General features: G+C 41.4%; 1 protein-coding gene across 3 annotated transcripts in view; it reads right to left on the minus strand.

Annotated features, from left to right (window-relative positions):
- Positions 1–19682, minus strand: part of LOC133403645 (myosin-11-like) — a 32689-nt gene that overhangs the window by 12596 nt on the left and 411 nt on the right. For 2 of the 3 annotated variants that reach the window (XM_061678716.1, XM_061678718.1), the window contains exons 2-20: positions 16382–16747; positions 16070–16226; positions 12050–12077; positions 8070–8169; positions 7916–7942; positions 5309–5401; positions 5093–5156; positions 4785–4883; positions 4428–4571; positions 3766–3861; positions 3440–3558; positions 3191–3343; positions 2921–3094; positions 2656–2829; positions 2413–2527; positions 1571–1758; positions 967–1088; positions 798–867; positions 542–702 (exon numbers count right to left, since the gene is read on the minus strand). In XM_061678716.1, the coding sequence (XP_061534700.1) occupies positions 542–702; positions 798–867; positions 967–1088; positions 1571–1758; positions 2413–2527; positions 2656–2829; positions 2921–3094; positions 3191–3343; positions 3440–3558; positions 3766–3861; positions 4428–4571; positions 4785–4883; positions 5093–5156; positions 5309–5401; positions 7916–7942; positions 8070–8169; positions 12050–12077; positions 16070–16226; positions 16382–16723 (2426 nt within the window). In that variant the 5' untranslated portion in view covers positions 16724–16747. The remainder of the gene's footprint in view (positions 1–541; positions 703–797; positions 868–966; positions 1089–1570; positions 1759–2412; positions 2528–2655; positions 2830–2920; positions 3095–3190; positions 3344–3439; positions 3559–3765; positions 3862–4427; positions 4572–4784; positions 4884–5092; positions 5157–5308; positions 5402–7915; positions 7943–8069; positions 8170–12049; positions 12078–16069; positions 16227–16381; positions 16748–19682) is intronic. The other variant, XM_061678717.1, reaches the window with a different exon arrangement.

The following is a 19682-nucleotide window of genomic DNA, read 5'->3' on the forward strand; positions in this document are numbered from 1 at the left end:
TGTCGCCACAGAGATGTGAAAGACTCATTGCTAGTTATAAAAAACACTTGATTTCAGTTGCTGCTGCTGAGGATGGCTTAACCAGTTATTAGGTTTAGGGAGCCATTACTTTTTCACACAGGGCCAGGTAACTTTGAATACTTATTTTCCTTAATAAATTAAATCACCATTTAAAAACAGCATTTTAAGTTCACTTGGGTTATTTTTTTTGGGATGATCTTACACATTAAAGTGGGGAAAACTAAGCAAAAATATAAGAATTTGAGAAGGGGGTCAATACTTTTTCACGGCACTGTAGCTAATTTTGTTCAAATCAAATAAGCTCTGATGAATATTGACTATAATGACATTTTGACATATTTTATGGGGAAATAGTCAAACAATGAACAAATACTGATGCAAACATGTCTGCCATCAGCGGAGGTAAACATGTAAAATGTGTTTACAATTTATTATAACTGTATGCAGTCTTTCCTACACATTAGAGTCATGCAACAAGTCATGGGAGGTTATTCATATGCAAGGGGTGGCATGTACGTACTTTCTGGCCAGGAAGCCTCTAGCCTGGGCCTGGAAGGCAATGATAATCACAGTTATCTTCAGGTCTCTCTCCTCCTCCAGCTGGGCCAAAACTCCTGTGCGGAAAAATATCTTGCTCTGCCCAATTCTGTACAGATTTGGATCCAAGTCCAGATGTTTGATCTAAACCGAAAAATATTGATAACTCACTCTGACCTTGGGCAGAAAAGCTTGTAAATTCAAAGCAGAATTTTTTTGACTGAAAAACACCAGTTTACCATGAGACAGCAAGCTTGTTTTCCATCCATAAAACCTTTGGGAATAGCACTTGCTGCCAAAATCTCATAGCTATGACAGAAAGGTTTATAGAAACAGAATACACATGAATACATAATGCATGTAGTAGCACAGTAGGGGTTAGCAATAGTCCCGTTTGATGTAACTCACCGCTGGCGAAACTCCTGGAAGACAATTCGATTAGGGAATCCTTGTCGGCAGATTCGAATGCCCTCCAACACGCCATTACACCTGAGCTGCTCCAGAACCAGGTTGGCATCCAGCTTTCCTGCCTGAGAAGAGCATTACTTTTAATGGGACTGAAAGAGTTGACATAGAGGGCCAAGTACACATTGGAGATACAAACAAAAGCACCATATTGACAAAGGTACTGTATTGGCATACTTGTAACATCTGCTACTCTTCTGGGGAGACGATCTGCAAGACTTGGTAGTGTGTCCATGGTTATTTATTTATATTCATTCAGACGGTTGTGAGATCAGATGTTAGAGAGGTCACTGAAACTCTTCCCACAAAGTTGGACCCATAATAGTCCAGAAAAAGTATTAAGATTGGGGCCCCAAATAGTCTATCCCAACCCCTAGTTTAGTAATGACTTTGTAGTAATTGATGGTGTGTCCCATGGCTTTTGTCTACTATGACCAGTTGATAAAACAAGTTCTTAATAAAAGACACATTGTCCTATTCATGGTAAAGGGATCTGGAATAAAGAATGAATTCATAAATAACACTTGATGCAAATAGTTTTCTTTACCCTCTTCTCATGGTTTGGAATGATGCATCTGACAAAGTTGGGCTGAGTGTTGTGCAGTGTGGTCATGAGTTTTGCGAGAGACTCCTTGTAGAGCTGTCCCACTGTGCGGAACATTCCCTTCTTGGTCTTTGATCCACTCGAGCTGTCTGACATCTTGACAATGGTGTCAAGACCCACCACTCTGTCAGCTGAAGCATACAAAAACACTGAATCATACACAACAGACAACACTGCATTTGGTCACTATTAAGGACTTGATATTATTATTTTGTTTTACACTGCTGTCTGCAGACAGGTCGGCATTGCAAATGAGAATCTGTTCTTAATTGCCTTGCCTGGACTAATAAAGGTTAAAAGAATACTTCCATACATCCATACATTTTCTGAGCCGCTTATCCTCATTATGTTTGCGGGCGTGCTGGAGCCTATCCCAGCTATCATTGGGCAGGAGGCGGTTGCCAGCCAATCGCAGGGCACATACAAACAAATAACCATTCGCACTCACATTCACACCTACGGGCAATTTAGAGTTGTCAATTAACCTACCATGCATGTTTTTGGGATGTGGGAGGAAACCGGAGTGCCCGGAGAAAACCCACGCAGGCACAGGGAGAACATGCAAACTCCACACAGGCGGAGCCGGGGATTGAACCCCGGTCCTCAGAACTGTGAGGCAGACGCTCTAACCAGTCGTCCACCGTGCCGCCTAAATGAATACAAATAATTAAATTATTGATTAAATGATTTGTAAACAAATCAAAACTAAACATCACTATAATGACAATTAATAGACACTTGCTGAGATAGGAATTTGGCTATAGCATGTATGTCAGTAATCTCACAATCTTTCCAGAGGTCTTGCACAAATGAGCTGGAGGAGCTATTAAGCAGCGCTGTAACATTGTCATTCAGAGGGTCCATGTTCTTTGTCAGCCAGGCTGTGGCATTGTAATCCACCTACAAGCAAAAAATATTGATTTAATTTTATTCAGCAGTCTTGGAACAGCTATTTCAGCCACCCAAAAAAAAATCAAAAACCTCAATCATATCTCAACCTGAATATTTAAGGTTCCTCCTATCCTCACCTTTCCAGCATAGTGAAGAATAGAAAACTCTGTCTTGTCTTTCAGTTGTTTTGGTTTCGCAAATTTAACATGGTTTCCTTGGGTGTTCATGAGTTTTTCTACAAAGGAGACGTCTGTGGCTTTAGGGAACCAGCACTCTTCATCCAGCAAGGCCAGAATGCCTGGAGGGTTGTTCTGCAACCAATATGTATGTAGAGATTTATATGAGACACTCACCACATTATGAGGAAGAAAAGCTAGTTGTTACTTTTTCGAGGCCACTCACCGGTCTCTCAATGAGCTCAATGCAGGGCTGCAGGTCCAAACCAAAATCAATAAAGTTCCAATCGATGCCTTCTCTCTGATATTCCTCCTGCTCCAGGATGAACATGGTGTGGTTAAATAGCTGCTGGAGCTTCTCATTGGTGTAATTGATGCACAGCTGCTCAAAGGAGTTGTCCTGCAACAGCCAAGAAATAGAGCAGAGAATACACATCGTCCATAAAAGAGTTTACCTTGTGACATTGTTGCACAATAGAGGTTCATATGTCCATACCTCAAATATCTCAAAGCCAGCGATGTCGAGGATACCCAGGAAGGAGGCCCCTTGGCGTTTGGTCTTGTCCAGGGCTTTGTTGACTCGGCTTAGGATCCAGCGGAACAGGCGCTCAAACACAGCCTTTGCCAGGGCTTCAATGGCAAAGTCAGCCTATGAAGTGCACACGCACAGACACACACACACACAAACTTATAAAATGTAATTTCTTTGATTCCTTCTTTCATTGCAGTGTAATTTGTGCAGTACCTGCTCTTTGGTCTGGGCTTTTTGCACCACCTCTCTGCCAACTTTGATACGAGGCGTGAGAATGGCACGAGTGAAGTCTGTCACGTTGATGCCCTGCAGGTGACACACCTTCTGAGCCGCTACAGAGAGGAGAAATGTTTGTATTAAATCACACCACAGTGTCATGCTATTTCCACTTTTCTTGTGTTATATTCTCACCGGCATTTTTATTTCATGTTCCTACAGTATGTCAATAATTAATTTCTTAAGTGGCCTGTAATGCAAAACCCACACCTGCATATCTCATATCAATATTACAAAAAGGTAAAAAAGACAAAATATCTAACCTGTGTTGTCAGGCATGGTGGCCTGCTCCTGGTTTCTTTCTTTTTTAAACTCAATGTTTCCCAGCTGCATGACCGTTGAACACACCTTCATGATATCTAAAACAGTAACACTAGTGGTAAGATTCATTTTCATCCATTTTCTGCAGCACTTGTCCTCATTAGGGTTGCCGGTGAGCTGAAGCATATCCCAGCTGATATACAAACAACCATTCACACCTAAGAAGTGCGTTTTTGAAATGTGCGAGGAAGCCTGAATACCTGCAGAAAACCTACACAAGGGGAGAACATGCTAACTCCATACAGGGAAGGCCTGAGCAAGAAGTTGAATTCAGAATGCTGCCTTGCAGTAAAAAGGAAGAGAAGTGTTACAAATAATTCAGCAATCTGTGGTTCAATTAGTGAGCTAGCATAAATTCAGTCATGTTTCAAGGATCTGAAGAAGTAGTCGCCTATTAGTAGGTTTACAGTACATGCTCTGTGCCAGTCACTCTGTACTTGGTTTAGGCTTTAATCACTTTCAAACTGCTTTATCAGATTAACAGACTAAAGGAGTTGTAGCAGATGACACCCAATTAGAGTGCACTATACCTATTCGAATGATTGGGCATTATACTTCAACATCCCATTTAAAGGAAACTAAGGTTAGATCAGACTTGTGATACCAATTCGCTCCTCGTCCGTAAAGCCCATGATGGTCATGGCCTCCAGCGTCTCCTCGTACATCTCATCATCCTGCTGGCCTGGGATCTGGACATGGCCCGCAACTAGGAAGCGGTAGTTACTGAAGGGCTCCAGAAGAAGCTCCTCTGGAAAGATAATAATAAACAATAAATTACATTGATCTTTTTTCAGGTTTTATCATTAGATCTTAATGTTAGCACCCTACAAATGTACAGGATTAAAATGATGAACTGAACTATAGCGAAGCAATGATATGCCATATAAAGTCAAGTTTTTGAGTTGGAAATCTCCCTTTCAAAAATATCTTCGACAAATGACAGACTTTAAAAACATGTTACCTCGAACCTTATCCTTGGCACCGGCAATCATGTAGTAGAAGATATGGAAGGCTCTTTCTATCTTTGCCTGTCTGATACAACGAGACTTCTCCAGAAGGTCTGAGAACTCATTGATTAAAGAACACAAACAAATTCTCAATTTCATCATCCAACTCTGAAGATGGATTCATTAGTGTTTGTGTGTCACCCACCATGTGAACCCTCCTGTGCTAATTAGCTGGACTGAGCACTTCTATGATCATATTACCAAGTCCTAAACTAAATACAACTTCAGTTATGCTCTGTAGATCTAAAACAATTGAGGATACAGGTCTCAATATTAGCCCCAACGATGTAGCCTGTCACATCAAAGTTGATTCGAATGAATTTACCCTGTGTGAAACACAGCAAAAGAAGTTAATGGTTCTTCCAGAATAGACAAGGACAAAAATGTCATGCAACAGTAGATTGATACCATTTTTAAGAGCTATTTTAATTATGACACCTAATCTCAAATAATTCCCTTTGACAAAAGGAAAACTCACAAATCTGGAGGAGTTGTCATTTTTGATGGTCTTTGCATTCCCGAAAGCCTCCAGAATGGGATTGGCCTGTAGGAGCTGCTTCTCTAGCTCTCCCTGGTAACAAAAACACATTTACTACACAATTAATGGCCACAGATGGGGTTGATGGGTGTTGAATTGAAATAATGTGTGTCGATTTAAAAAACAAAAAAGACAATGAAAACTCAGAAAGTATTAGAAAAAAAAATGTTAAACCTGTTCTTACTAATGAATCTCCAACTACCTGCATGATGTCAACATCTCGGAATTCCATTAAATTATGTAACCAACATCTGACCTGAAGTTGGGAGGCAAATGAGGGGAAGCTGATATATAAACAGATAAGGAGGTCATGTTGGTTCAGCTGAGAATATTACCAGCACATTGCTTCTGAGGCATCCTTCAAGTGAATGCATTTGAATGTGCATGTTGCATGTGTCATCTGCCTCACAGTTCTGGCGATCGGGGTTCAAATCCCGGCCCCGCCTGTAGTGGAGTTTGCATGTTCTCCCTGTGCCTTGGTGGGTTATCTCCGGGCACTCCGGTTTCCTCCCACATCCCCAAAAAAAGCGTGGTAAGTTGATCGAGGACTCCAAATTGCCCTGAGGTGTGAATGTGAGTGCGAATGGTTGTTTGTTGATATGCGCCCTGCAATTGGCTGGCGACCGGTTCAGGGTGTACCCCGCACCCTGCCTGCAGTTAGCTGGGATAGGCTCCAGCAGCCCGCGACCCTAGTGAGGATAAGCGGTAAAGAATGGATGGATGGATGTTGTATGTGTTGGCAAACTGCAGTGATCGTGATCCACTAAAATGAAAGTTTACCGTTTTCTCTCAGTGTAGCATCTCTCTCATTGTCTGTGGCACAGGTGCCATCAGGGATTTGGGGCCATGTGAAAAAAAAATGAACGCAAATGCCACAATTTGAAAATACTATTTTCTACTGCCCCCGTCAGTCCTGGGCTCTTAGAATCGTCATCACCCCTTTTCCCCTTCACGATGCCGCTGGTCTGTAGGCTGGTGGGTGGAACCAGGTGATTGGAAAATTTGGCAGACATCTCCTTAATGTGCATTGAGCTAATCCACCTGCTCAAAGGGGTCTTTGTCAGCTTTGAGGCAAGGTCAGACCCTGTCAACCTCTACCCCATTGACGCTCCTGTTTCAAATTAATGTTTCTATCTATTCTCTATATAGGCTAAAAACTGTCAGAGGAGAAGAGGGGTGGCAATGACTGTAGCCTGATTGAAAATAGTGAAGTGATAAGGATGGAACATGTGCAACATGGTGGTAGATCCTGTAAAGCTGAAAAGACTGACAAGATACAGACCAGCTGATGTACTGAAGATCAGAGCTATCAAAGCAGAAAGGATTTTCTTGCTCATTTAAGCTCCTGGGATAGGACACTGGAGAAGAGAAAATGAGAAATAGAGCACAGAAGAGTAGCAAGAAAAAGAATGGGATCGCTTACAACAAGGATTTTTTTGGTATCAAGGTTTACTGCATACTAAATCTAAGGAGTCAAATTAGAAAAGAGAGCCAAAACAATAGTTTTGTTTCGGCGAGGTTGATGGGAGCACACAGTTAACACAAATAAACCAAAATGAATCACACAGATCCAATACACTAACCGGTAACAACATTAGACCAGTTTTAGAGTATATGCAAATAAATTACTTAAATGATGGGTAGGTATTTTATTGGTGATGTCAGAAGAAAAATGTAAGATTTAAAAAAAAAAAAATCTGTATCTTTCCCAATACGCTTAAATAGTAATAACATTTTTTATATATATGTGAATCAGAAGCTACACTATGAAAGTCTTATCCGGACCTGATACAGGATATCACAGCGATGCATTTTAACTATTCTTCAAGTGTGAAATGCTCAGGTCTTGTTAACGCTCTCTCATTAGGTTGTATGAGCACCAATTAAAGCATGCGTCAAATGTTGTGACCGCTGAGTGTATATAATATTGCAGGGCAGCTCAGAGAGTTTTATTAAAATTTATATTTTTAAAAAGATGGACGAAAGAGAGTTACAATTGCAAATTACAGGACTAAAGTAACTATATTAGGTCAGAACAACCAACTGTCCTGGGAGCCAAAAGGGCAGGAGGTTAGATGAAGAGGAAGAGACGAGGAAAAGGATGTGTTTAAGACACAAGAAGAGTAGATGGGCATGCTCACACTGTGCACATTGATCGGTGAAAGACCATTTCACTGCTGGGGAGGGTTAATCTCATCCCCACTGGCAGTAAAAGGGCGTTCACTAAAAATGTTTGACACCAAACTCAACATAGTAAACCAGCAACGCTAGTTGGCTCTCACTGGGCATTCTGGAGGTTTCAAATGTGACTACGATGTATAATATGATCATGCAAATCCACTTTCACTGGCTATCACAGGAAAAACTAATGTTAGGGGAAACACACTCTACCGTAAAGATTTGAACCTTAGTGTTCTAATATACTGTACATGTAAAAAAAAGGGTTCTTTGGTAACTGAGTGACACTATCTTCATGCACATTTAAAACTCAGAAAGAAACAAAACAGCACACACAAAAACACACTTCAGGCATTCCCCTTTACTCACGTAGGCAAACTGTGATCCTGATTGTTGCTATTTGGAGGAAATGGTGATATTCAGAATTAAACTGTGCAGCATCCTAAATATATTAAGAGTGAGGGAACTGGCTGACAGACCCTTACTTTTCATGACAGCATGATCACTTTGCATGCATACTTACAGCACTGCTGTCCTTCTTGCCTTTGTGTGATGAGGCTACCACAGCCAAATACTGGATGACCTTCTTGGTGTTCTCTGTCTTGCCAGCGCCAGACTCCCCACTGAGGAGGAAAAAAGATGTGAAGTGGATGAAAAAGAAAGCTACCTGACTATAAAAAATGGTATCATCCTGGCTCAGAGAAGCAGTAAAAGCTTAGTTTTAAAACAATGTATTGTATAACTGCGATGCTTTTAAACAGAAGCACAAGCTCATCCCTTTTTCCTCCATAAAATGTGGCCTGTGATCTTGGATCCTGAAGAGAAAGACCGAGTTGAACAATCCCAGAGTCACCAGCCATCAGCGTGCACCCAGACCAAGTCCTGGCTCCATAAAAGGCATGAGAGCCTCTGTGTTAGGGTTTGGAAGCTGGAAGAGGATTCAATCTATTTTATCCTGTTCTCATCTGGCATGGACCCACGACTTCCAGACTCTAACTGTTGGCACTAATGGGACTTTTACCTCCATATAGTCCATCAAACAGAAACCATGCCCTGCTCAGCATGAGAACAAGTTTCATAAAACAGGAGACAGCCAAACTGGTCACAACAGTAGCTACACCAGAACTGCATCATCTGATTGAAGAGCTTTATCAAAACAATGCCATATAAAGACCACGATGCAACCATTTTGACTGAAACTGTCTGATTGAAAATCTTTTTTATTGTGCCCTTTACATTTACAGTACATAAATAAGATACTTAAAATCTGCAAAACACCCCAAGATGGTAGAGTTCTATAGCACTTAACTAAAACCATCCATCCATCCATCCATTTTCTGAGCCGCTTCTCCTCACTAGGTTCGCGGGCGTGCTGGAGCCTATCCCAGCTGTCATCGGGCAGGAGGCGGGGTACACCCTGAACTGGTTGCCAGCCAATCGCAGGGCACATACAAACAAACAACCATCCGCACTCACATTCACACCTACGGGCAATTTAGAGTCTCCAATTAATGCATGTTTTTGGGATGTGGGAGGAAACCGGAGTGCCCGGAGAAAACCCACGCAGGCACGGGGAGAACATGCAAACTCCACACAGGCGGGGCCGGGGATTGAACCCAGCTCCTCAGAACTGTGAGGCTGACGCTCTAACCAGTCGGCCACCGTGCCGCCTTAACTAAAACCACAATATGCAAAATGAGAATATTTTATTGATCCCTGAGGAAAATAAATACACCTAACTTTCAATAATTTGTGGCTTCACTGTAAGGAAACATCATTGTAAGCGTCTATAAAAATTGAGCATTAATTATTAATGCAAAATATTTGATTAAGATCTGGAAAAAATATTCCACGTTCCTAATAAGGTGTGCATTGTAAGAATGCCCCTTCAAATTATATCAGCCCAAAATGATGTCATCCCTGTATATTTTCTCATGTGGGCCCCGAGTGGTTCAATATGTACACTTCAACAAAATCTTGCCACTATAAAAGCAATAGCTTTAGTCTATCAATCAGGTTTATTCCCACACACATGAACATTAAACAAAGGAAACTGGTGACCCTGCTGTGAATGAAATGTCACCATCTCGAAAATGAATTGAGAAGGCACTTTTTCAGAGTAAAATTAAATTACAGAGTACACTAGGGGGGATTTGAGTATAGAACCACTGCTGAAATCCCTAAAATCACAAAATTAGTCCACAGCCAAAGCCCTGCAATGTATGTGTGACTTTATACTCTTGTCTTTTTAAAAGGCTCTAAATTTAACCCCACATGACGGAGCATGTCAAATATGTCTTAAGGGAATTACATGATTTCAAGAATGACCCAGACACTGTTATTTGTAAAGGTTTGCTTGCTTGTGTTTGGTCGGATTCATAAAACGTTCAGTTCACAAAGTTTGAATGGGAAGTACCCCGAATTGGATGCACACAGTTTCCCAAGTGACAACACACCATATGAAGCCTTCTGTGATGGCTGCTGTAAAAATAACACTGACACACACACACACACTTACACACACACGCACACACACACACACACACGCACACACACACACACACAACTGCGCACGTCATACATGACATTCCATGTACTTCACCAGAAACATTTCTGCCATATAAGGAGGCCCCGATTGTCTGCTGCGCTTCAGAGCAGTTGTAGTTTTAACTGAAATGGTAATCTTGACTGCTGGGACATTACAGGGCAAGTGTTCAGCTCTCTTGTGTCATTCCACGTTATCAGTTTAAAATATTTCAAATTGCACGTCACATGTATTTTCTTACTTTCGTTTAAACTTGTGTATGACAAGCTGTTCATACTGATTCCCCCCCAGTGCAAAAGCTGGTTTTCTAGCATGCTCCAAACACAGAGTGAGATGTAGACAATCAAACATTTCCAACAAACCATCGGATGGGTGTGCTAGATGAGGAAGTGGTCGGATTTCATCAAAATATATTCAGAATCCAGGCATCAGTGCTGTAATTTTGGAGCAGAGGGAGCCTAGAGGGCATCACTGCATGGGGAGAAGAGCTCTTCCCATTGTCTTTGGAATGCTGATACGAGAGCATTAAAAGCTTTGACTTTGGCTCCTCGTGTACAGTTAGGTATTCGGACAATTACTTGACTTTTGGGGGATTTTTCAATTTTATGCAATCACAATTGATTTGATATAAAATAATCAAGAAAGTGTTTGAAGTGTAGCCTTTTAGCTTAGACTTAAGAGCTTTCACTAAAATATGGCATTTACCATTTTGGAATTCCAACACTTTTTTTTCAGAGTCAATTTTTTAGGGGCCGTAAAGTGATTCAGACAAAGTAACGCAATTGCAAATATAACCATAATTTTGCACATAACAGACAAAGTCTTAGGTCCATGGAGATGCTTTGCCAGGCCTTCACTGTAACCGCCTTCATTTTTCCTTGTTTGTGGTACCTTGTCTTTAGCAAGTGAAAAGCATGCTGTATTGGATTGATATCAGGCACCTGACTTAGCCATTGAGGAATATTAGATTGATTTGCTATCTAAAAGTATTGACACATTATGGATATATTTACATTTATGTCATTTTGTCCAAATACATTTGAGTCCCTGAAAATGGTGGTCTGCATAAAATGTCTGTAATCCCTAAATGGCAAATGCCATATTTTTGTGAAACTTACTCTTAAAGCTTAAAGAGCCCAGTTTGCCACTGTTTTATTATTGTATTTAAACGCAAAATCATAGAAACGCTGCCATTGTCCAATCCATACCCCTGGACCTAACTATGTATCATACTTGTTTAAAAGCAAAAATTGGATAGTAAAACATAAGCCAAATCTTGGACAGAGGTTCAGCATTTATACACGATACAGTGATTTGCTCAAATTCAACTGAGATTATAAAGTACTTAAATAAATAAATAAATGAAATGTGTCACAATCAGTCCAAAGATTGCTAGACAGCTTGTCTCTAGATGGCCAATTCAATTGCCAACAAATAGATTGAAACAAATAAACAACAACATGGGGGCCAACCTTCAGGGAGGGTTATCTGGTTTTCCAATCAGTATAAAGGCTAAACATCCGGACCAAGGGTCTGAGTGGAGAGCCAGGCCACAGTCATCGGGGAGCACTGCAGTCGCTTTAAAGCATTTCCAGAAGGACTTTTTGGATACAAATATCACAGTAAAACCCAGTATTTGTTGACAAATCAAACAATGTGTGTCCCTTCTTGAATATTTCAAGCAAAGAGATTATATTTATATTTCAACCCTCTTTCCCCTTTCTCTCTAGGAGGGCATAGAGGAGTCTTACTGTATGTGTTTGGATTTTAATCTACACAAGCATTTTGTGACAGTCCTTAGGCAATGCAAAACACGCACGCATGCACACACACACTCACACGCACACACACACACACACACACACACACACACACACACAAACACACAGCATCTGTTTGACATCATGGAAAAAGGTTCAGGAAAAAAAAATTACAGTACGTGGTAGATTTTCACTTACGTGCATAGAATGGATTGGTCCTCACGATCTGCAGACACAAAGAAATTGAATGAGTTTTAACTTGTGTTACAAACAGAAAAGGGAAAATATTTCATTTTGTCCCTTATGTTTGAGTGAGTTGGATGTACAGCTATAAATGTCCTCACGGCTTGACATTAGCTAGTTAGCTCACCAGCCACTGTGGCCACCAGTTTCCCAGAGTTACTAGCCACTCAACAATAATTTTCTTTGGGGGGCTGGGGGGGATCATGGACCATCCGGATTGTTATCAGCACAAAGTTTAAAAGCCAGCGTCTGTGATGGTATGGGGGGGTTAGTGCCCACGGCATGGGTAACTTTAATGCTGAAAGGTACACGCAGGATTTGGAACAACATATGCTTTCATCCAAGCAACGACTTTTTCAGGGATGTCCCCACTTATTTCAGCAACACAATGCCAAGCCACGGCCAGGACGAAAACCACACTGCTCCTCCTGAATCTGAGATTCAACTTCCCGACGGACCCTACGTTCCTACCCTCACCTATGGTCACGAGCTGTGGCCGAAAGATCGAGCTGTGACCGAAAGAACGAGCTGTGACCGAAAGAACAAGATCCCAGATACAAGCGGCCAAAATTAGTTTCCTCCACAGCGTGTCCGGGCTCTCCCTTAGAGATAGTGTGAGAAGCTCGGTCATCCGGGAGGATCTCAGGGTAGAGCCGCTGCTCCTCCACATCGAGAGGAGCCTGATGAGGTGGCTGGAGCATCTGATTCGGATGCCTCTCGGACGCCTCCCTGGTGAGGTGTTCTGGGCACGTCCCACCGGGAGGAGACCCCGGGGACGACCCAGGACACGCTGGAGAGACTCTGTCTTTCGGCTGGCCTGGGAACGCCTCGGGATCCCCCCGGAAGAGCTGGATGAAGTGGCTGGGGAGAGGGAAGTCTGGGCGTCCCTGCTAAAGCTACTGCCCCCGCGACTCGACCTCGGATAAGCGGTAGAAAATAGATGAATGGATGGACAATGCCAAGCCACATTTTGAACGTATTACAACAGCGTAGCTTCGTAGTAAAAGTGTGAATACTCGACCTGTCTCCCCTTGAAAATGAACTGTGGAGCAACTAAAGTTGTACATCAAGCAAGAATGGCAAAGACTTCCACCCTCGAAGCTTCAACAATCAGCATCCTCTGTTCCCAAAACCTTAGTGAGCGTTGTTAAAAGGAAAGGTGTTGTAACACAGTGGTAAACATGCCCCTGTCCCATCGTTTTTGGAATGTGCTGCAGGCATCACATTCAAAATCAGTGAATATTTGCCAAAATACTAAAGTTTATCAGGTTGAACATTAAATATCTTGTCTTTTTAGTGTATTCAATTGATTTTCTGTTTCGATTTACATTTTACACTAACTTAATTGGAATTGGGGTTTGTACATATACACAATTTTAGAGAATCTTAATAACAATGATTAATTACATTTTACTGTGTACTGAAACAACTTCCTGAGGGATTCTTTACATTTATTACCTTAGCATGAAAGGCTGATGAGAAAATGCAGCAGTTGCAAGCCCTGTCACGATTGAGGTGTTTCCATAGCTTAGTTTAAGCTCTCCACCACTTTACTACTCTCCCATGTAAACTGTTAATAGTTTGGCAGTGGGTGTAAAACATTGTGGCCTGTTAGTCACAGCATGATAAATTCCACTGGTTCATTGAATAGAACAACCTCGAGGCAGCTGTGCCTTAAATGAGGGCTGTTTGAAGACATTGCTGAATTATTACAGATAACAGAAATGTGGATAGACAGGAGAAGGAAGAGAAGCTCCCAAAACAAACGAACAAATTAACATGAATTCATTCATCTTCCGTACCGCTTATCATCACTTGGCTCGCGGACGTGCTGGAGCCTATCCCCGCTATCTTTGGGCGAGAGGCGGGGTGCACACTGAACTGGTCGCCAGCCAATCGCAGGGCACATATGAACAAACAACCCTTCGCACTCACATTCACACCTACGGGGAATTTAGAGTCTTCAATTAACCTACCATGCATGTTTTTGGGATGTGGGAGGAAACTGGAGTAGCAGGAGAAAACCCACGCAAGCAACAGGGAGAACATGCAAACTCCATAGAGGTGAGGCCGGATTTGAACCTGGGACCTCAGAACTGTGAGACAGATGTGCGAACTAGTTGGCTACTGTGCTGCCAACAAATAAACAAACAAACAAACAAACAAAAACACACCAATTCATGTTCAAAGGGTGAAATTCGACATCAGGACAACATGATAGAATTGTGAAGGTTCAAAATGAAAAGATTCTGAACTTAACTTACACTTATACTACCCTGAACAAAACTTCTGCTGTATGTGCTTGCATACCAACTGTGCAACCATTTTTTTCTTTCTTATCTTCATTAGGGTTGCGGGTGAGGTGGAAGCTATAGCTGTAAATGTTTAGTGCACTTTAAAATGGAACTAAAACCATGCACAATCAGGTACAATCACAACAAGGGAACTGGGAAATAAGGTTTCATAGACGAGAATATTTGTGGACTCTTTTTTTCAAAATGTTCTGTGTTAGCGCATGCTTTGATGTTGGCAAAAAAGTAAACCTCATGAAAGTAAGTTGAGAAATGAGGAAGTTCTGATTTATTTTCGATGTACTGTACATGGGTCACTGATGGTGTAGTGGTACACTCACCAGACTTTGGTGTGGGCAGCGTGGGATCAGTTCCCACTCAGTGACGGTGTGAATGTGAGTGCGAATGGTTGTCCGTGTCTATATGTGCCCTGCGACTGACTGGCGACCAGTTCAGGGTGTAGTCTGCCTTTCGCCCAAAGTCAGCTGGGATAGGGTCCAGCACCCCGCGACCCTAACCAGGATAAGCGGTGTTGACAATGGATGGATGGATGGATGTACATGCATTGCCTTTGATGGGAACGTTGTCCCCGCCATGTAGCTTCAGCTCGGAGGCATATTGCGTTTTCTATTCATATCTGTTGTTATAACGTTACATTAATCACATAACCTGTGTGCTAAGGGTAATGTAATTGTCATCGTTAGCATTAAGCTGATGTTAATGTTTACAGCTTGAAGCAAGTAGTTTCATCAACGGGTTCCATACTGTATATACAGTATTAGGAGCTAACAAGCCAAATAACTGACCAAGATGACTTTCCCTTTCCGTCAGTAATTGTATCCGCCACAATGTGCTTGCTTTTTAGATGCTTGTGTATTACTGTTGTGCTGACATGACATTTTGGTGAAATGTTCAAACTTCTGTAGAAAAAAAACAAAGCTTAAAAAATAAACGATGTCATCAATCAAACATTCATCAAGTGGGAGCAGCGGGGGTGTTGGTACTGAGCAAAGTGGCCAAAGAGGTTAGTGGGAGTGGCTGTGCTACCCACCATGGTGTAAATCGACGCACATTTGGTGGGTTGACGGGCTTTAATGTCAAGCCCTGCAGCTGTTACCTTCCAAATGAATGCATTTGGCTGAAATGTAACCATCTTTTTTTTTTTTCTCAATTCATTTGAATTTAATTTTTTCATTTTAACTTTAACCAATTTTGCTTTTATTCCACTAACATACATTTTAAGAAAACATGTTTGACCAAAGGAGAAAAAGTAATTTCCTATTGTTACACTATTCATTTTTATATGACAAATAGCTAAGATTGAATGAAGAAAAGCCAGGCTGATGGGACAGGAAATACTTAATAGACCCCCACCCATCTCTCAACATAGATGTCAACTCCTCAGAGAGAACGTCCTCACGTCAGCAAAAGAGCCAGTGGGCCCACTAGCAACGGACTTCATGGGAAAGCGGCCCTTCTGAAGTGAAAACCACGGACGAGCTCGCGTAGATTCATTTACTGTAAGCGCAGCTCTGCCACCAACACTACTGCCACCTCTACGAAACACTGACTTTCCAACAGGCCAGTACATTGACAGAGCTACTGCCAAGATACATTATGATTAGACTCTCCACAGTGCTCTGTGTGTATTAGGCCTGGTGAGACACTGGAATAAAGACCGTACCTTGCATCATGTTTCTGTAGGCGTTGTCTGTGATGGAGTAGATATGTGGGGGGACTTCATGGCGCTTCTTCCCTTTATACATTTCAACAATCTTCTCGGAGTAAATGGGCAACATCTTGTAGGGGTTCACCACCACACAGAACAGTCCTGAGTACGTCTGCAAGCGGAAGCCACAAAGAAGAATGAGATGTTTGTGCATCTTTATGTTCATGCATGTTTGATTTTATTTTCTACGAGAACAGTATCAGATCAGATTAGGATTAGAAAGTCAATCGAGATGTTTTGAATGAATGTATTTTGGCACATACTTACATAAATAAGGCCCGAGAAGTACCTCTCACGGATATTGTGCAGCACTGAGGCCTCGTTGAGGCAGGTAAGCTCAGCCATGTCTTCCACCTTGCTGAACTTGGGTGGGTTCATCTTCTGGATGTCGTCCTTGTTGACTGTCGCCTTCTTGCCATTGTCGGCCAGCTCCACCAGGACCTCATCCCCGTGCTCCTCCTTGATGCTCGCAGCCTCAAAGCCATGTCTCTCTGAGGGGATCCAAACCAGCTTCTTGGCTGCCCAGTCGGCCTGAGCCATGGGGCTGTTCAGGAAGTCCTTGTCAACAAAGAGGAACTTCTCGTCCTCGTTTGGCCCCTTCTTGGACATCTTTGGAGCAGGTTCGGGGGCCAACTGGTGAAGAAAACAAAACAACAGCATTAAAAAAAATAAACAAAACAGAAGTTAGACAAAAAAATGAGAACTGATCTTGAAAAGGAACCGGTTGCGGGAGAGAGTTTGACGCAATATTACAATAAAATGACTGGAGTGTTTCTCTATATCCGTAACAATCAATAACAATTAGAGACAGTACAGAATTGTCAAAACGCCCAGGCCACCAGCTTTATTGCGCTTCAAATCTGTCGTTTCTGTACTATAAAACAGATCGTAAGATCAGAAAATCATTAGCTCGAGGTTCCATTCCATAAAGATTTTGGAGGCAGGTTCCTGCAACTGTGTGTGACAAATGTTGCGTGTTGTCTGTATTCTGATAAAAAAAAAAATCTGAGAAATAATTAAGGTCATTAAAGCGTTGCTAAAAAAAAGAAAAGAAAAAAAATACATTGATGCAGAAGATGTTGCACAATAATTTGGGCAAAATAGTAATGGTACTCTCTGATCTTCTTTGTCCTGTCAGTGATTCAACATATTTCCTTCACTAGGACTCCAGTTTGACAAAACCCCAGTCAATTATCCCTAAAAGTTGCAGATGTGGAATTGACTTTGTCATTTTTGAAAACTGATTTATCTGTGAAAACCCCCAAAACAGTTCATCTCCATGACATTTACTAACACTAAGTCACCATTTAATTGACAATATCCATTTTGCCCTCTCCCTCTCCTCCTCTCTGTCTGTCTGCTTGGAGGGGGCTGCGGTCTCGTGTTGTGATGACCATATAAGGGCCCCTTCTCTGGCGCAAAGGCTCTTTTCTGCCTTCTTCCTAAACAGCAAGGCAAGCGAACTCCCAAACAAAGCCCATATAGGGAATAGTATGTTCTCAAGCTGCCCTTGTCGTTTACTCCAAAATGATAGTAAGGCAGAGAGCTAGAGGGTTGCCTGGGACTTTAATACTCACGCTTCATAATGGCCCCTGGAGGAACCCATTTTGATATGCTACAGTCACTGATTAAATTATAAGGGTCATGCAAACATTATGGGAGAATGTAAAAAGCTTGATACATGCATACAGTACGTAACCCTCCTCTATTATCACACTGCCTTGGTCCACTGAGCATGTGAGCACTAGCTTTATTGATGTGTCAAATGAGATTGGCCTTTAAACTCTTCAGAAGGCAATTTAGTGATTCTAGGATTATGAGAGTCAGCTGTCCACGGGCTGCTGCTTTGACCTCACCTCCCTCCATCTCTCTGTACAAGACTGGCACTCTTTCATAGAGTGGGAACTATGTAGAAAAAAGCCCCTAAAGCCTCCTGAGAAAAAACAATTAGACCTCAGGGACCTGGCAAAACAAACCAACCAAAATGCTGAATATTAAGAGGAGACAGACAAGCAATGAATGAACATGCTCCTCAGGAAGCAATGATGATGCTTTGAGCAGATAAAACCAAACAGACCTTTCCTGTATGAGCAGCCTGCTCCTCACACTCTTAAACTGTCCTCACCACTGTGACTTGAGATAAAGTCACCCTCGCTCTATTATGTCAACATAGCCAGTGTATGCTGAGGACAGATGTCTCAAATAGAGTTGACAGAATTATAACTTGGTATGATTGATGGGCAGACTCAAACCATGCGAGCATTTTTCAACAAGGACCTTAATTCCTCAATATATAATGCATGTTGTGCTTAATGACAAAATCTTTATATTAGACCACCAACCAATGTAACATTTATGGCACTAAATTAAGAGCACTGGTAATTATCTTTTTTTTGTGTATTCAGCTTGAAGTTCCTCATTCCTGTTCAAAGTGACATGTTGAGAGTTCACTGAAATTGATTCTGCATTAAAGCACTTTTTTTCTGGTAAGAATGCTCTCTTCTCATTTTTATGAAATTGAGTCCGATAAGTTAGTGAAGCACTGTATCTTAATGTGTACATTAATGTGATAATTCAGGTAAATGCAGCTCATAGATATGTTCATGTTTCAAATTTAGTAATGGATCAAATTAGGATAGTTGGACTTTGGTGAATGTTTTATTGCTTTAGTGCAAGTGGTCACTAATGTTTTTGAAACAGAGCTACTTCTGATAAATGTGTAGGGCTACCAGTTTAATACACTCTTTTGAAAGAAAAAAATTGCGCAATTTACCTTTGATATGATTATTATTATAGATTATTATTAGTAATTATTGATATTCATCTATGTCAAGATACTGATCACGTTAAAGATTTCTTACAAGAATTAAATCAATATGCAACACTCGGAGTGTTTACATTTTCAAATGATCACTTTGATAACATTCCTACAAAATCACATTTTCCCAACACTAGTGAGCTATTTTTAGAACAGGTCAGCGGGCTAATCATGGGATCCCTGTGGGGCTACCTGGTGACCGTGGGCACCACGTTGGTGACCCCTGGGTTAATGTTTCTAATAATTCAAATTAATTATTGAATAAAAGTGGAAAACAAATGTGACCTATTTCTACTGGTCCCAATTAAAATACTGGAATGAAAGCATAGATGAGAAAAAAAACAACTAACTGTTGTTGAAAGCATTTCTCATTTCTGCCAAAAAATAGAGATGTCAACCCAGGATATAAATTGACCTTTGTATTTGTCAGGCCACTGGGTCCTGTGAAGGATTTCACTCATTTCCTCTCTCTTCTGAGCAACATTCTTCCTGCTTCTTTTTTAATAAACCTGAAAACATCTAGATCTAAATATCTTACAGCTCCAATTGACTCATTAGAGATTATTAAAACGTCTTGAAAGCTGCAATTTGTTTTAATGTCTAAAATATTGATGTTGCTTCTGACCAAGGTATTACTGTAGCCCACAGTTGCTGACAAAGGCAGGAAATAGTTGAAGCTAATTTAGCTTTCATTACAGTTAAGAGTTTAAAAGGAACTACACACTTCATATAGGACACTGCATAACGGCA

This window comes from Phycodurus eques, chromosome 6 (genome assembly GCF_024500275.1).
Source record: "Phycodurus eques isolate BA_2022a chromosome 6, UOR_Pequ_1.1, whole genome shotgun sequence".
NCBI lineage: Eukaryota > Metazoa > Chordata > Actinopteri > Syngnathiformes > Syngnathidae > Phycodurus > Phycodurus eques.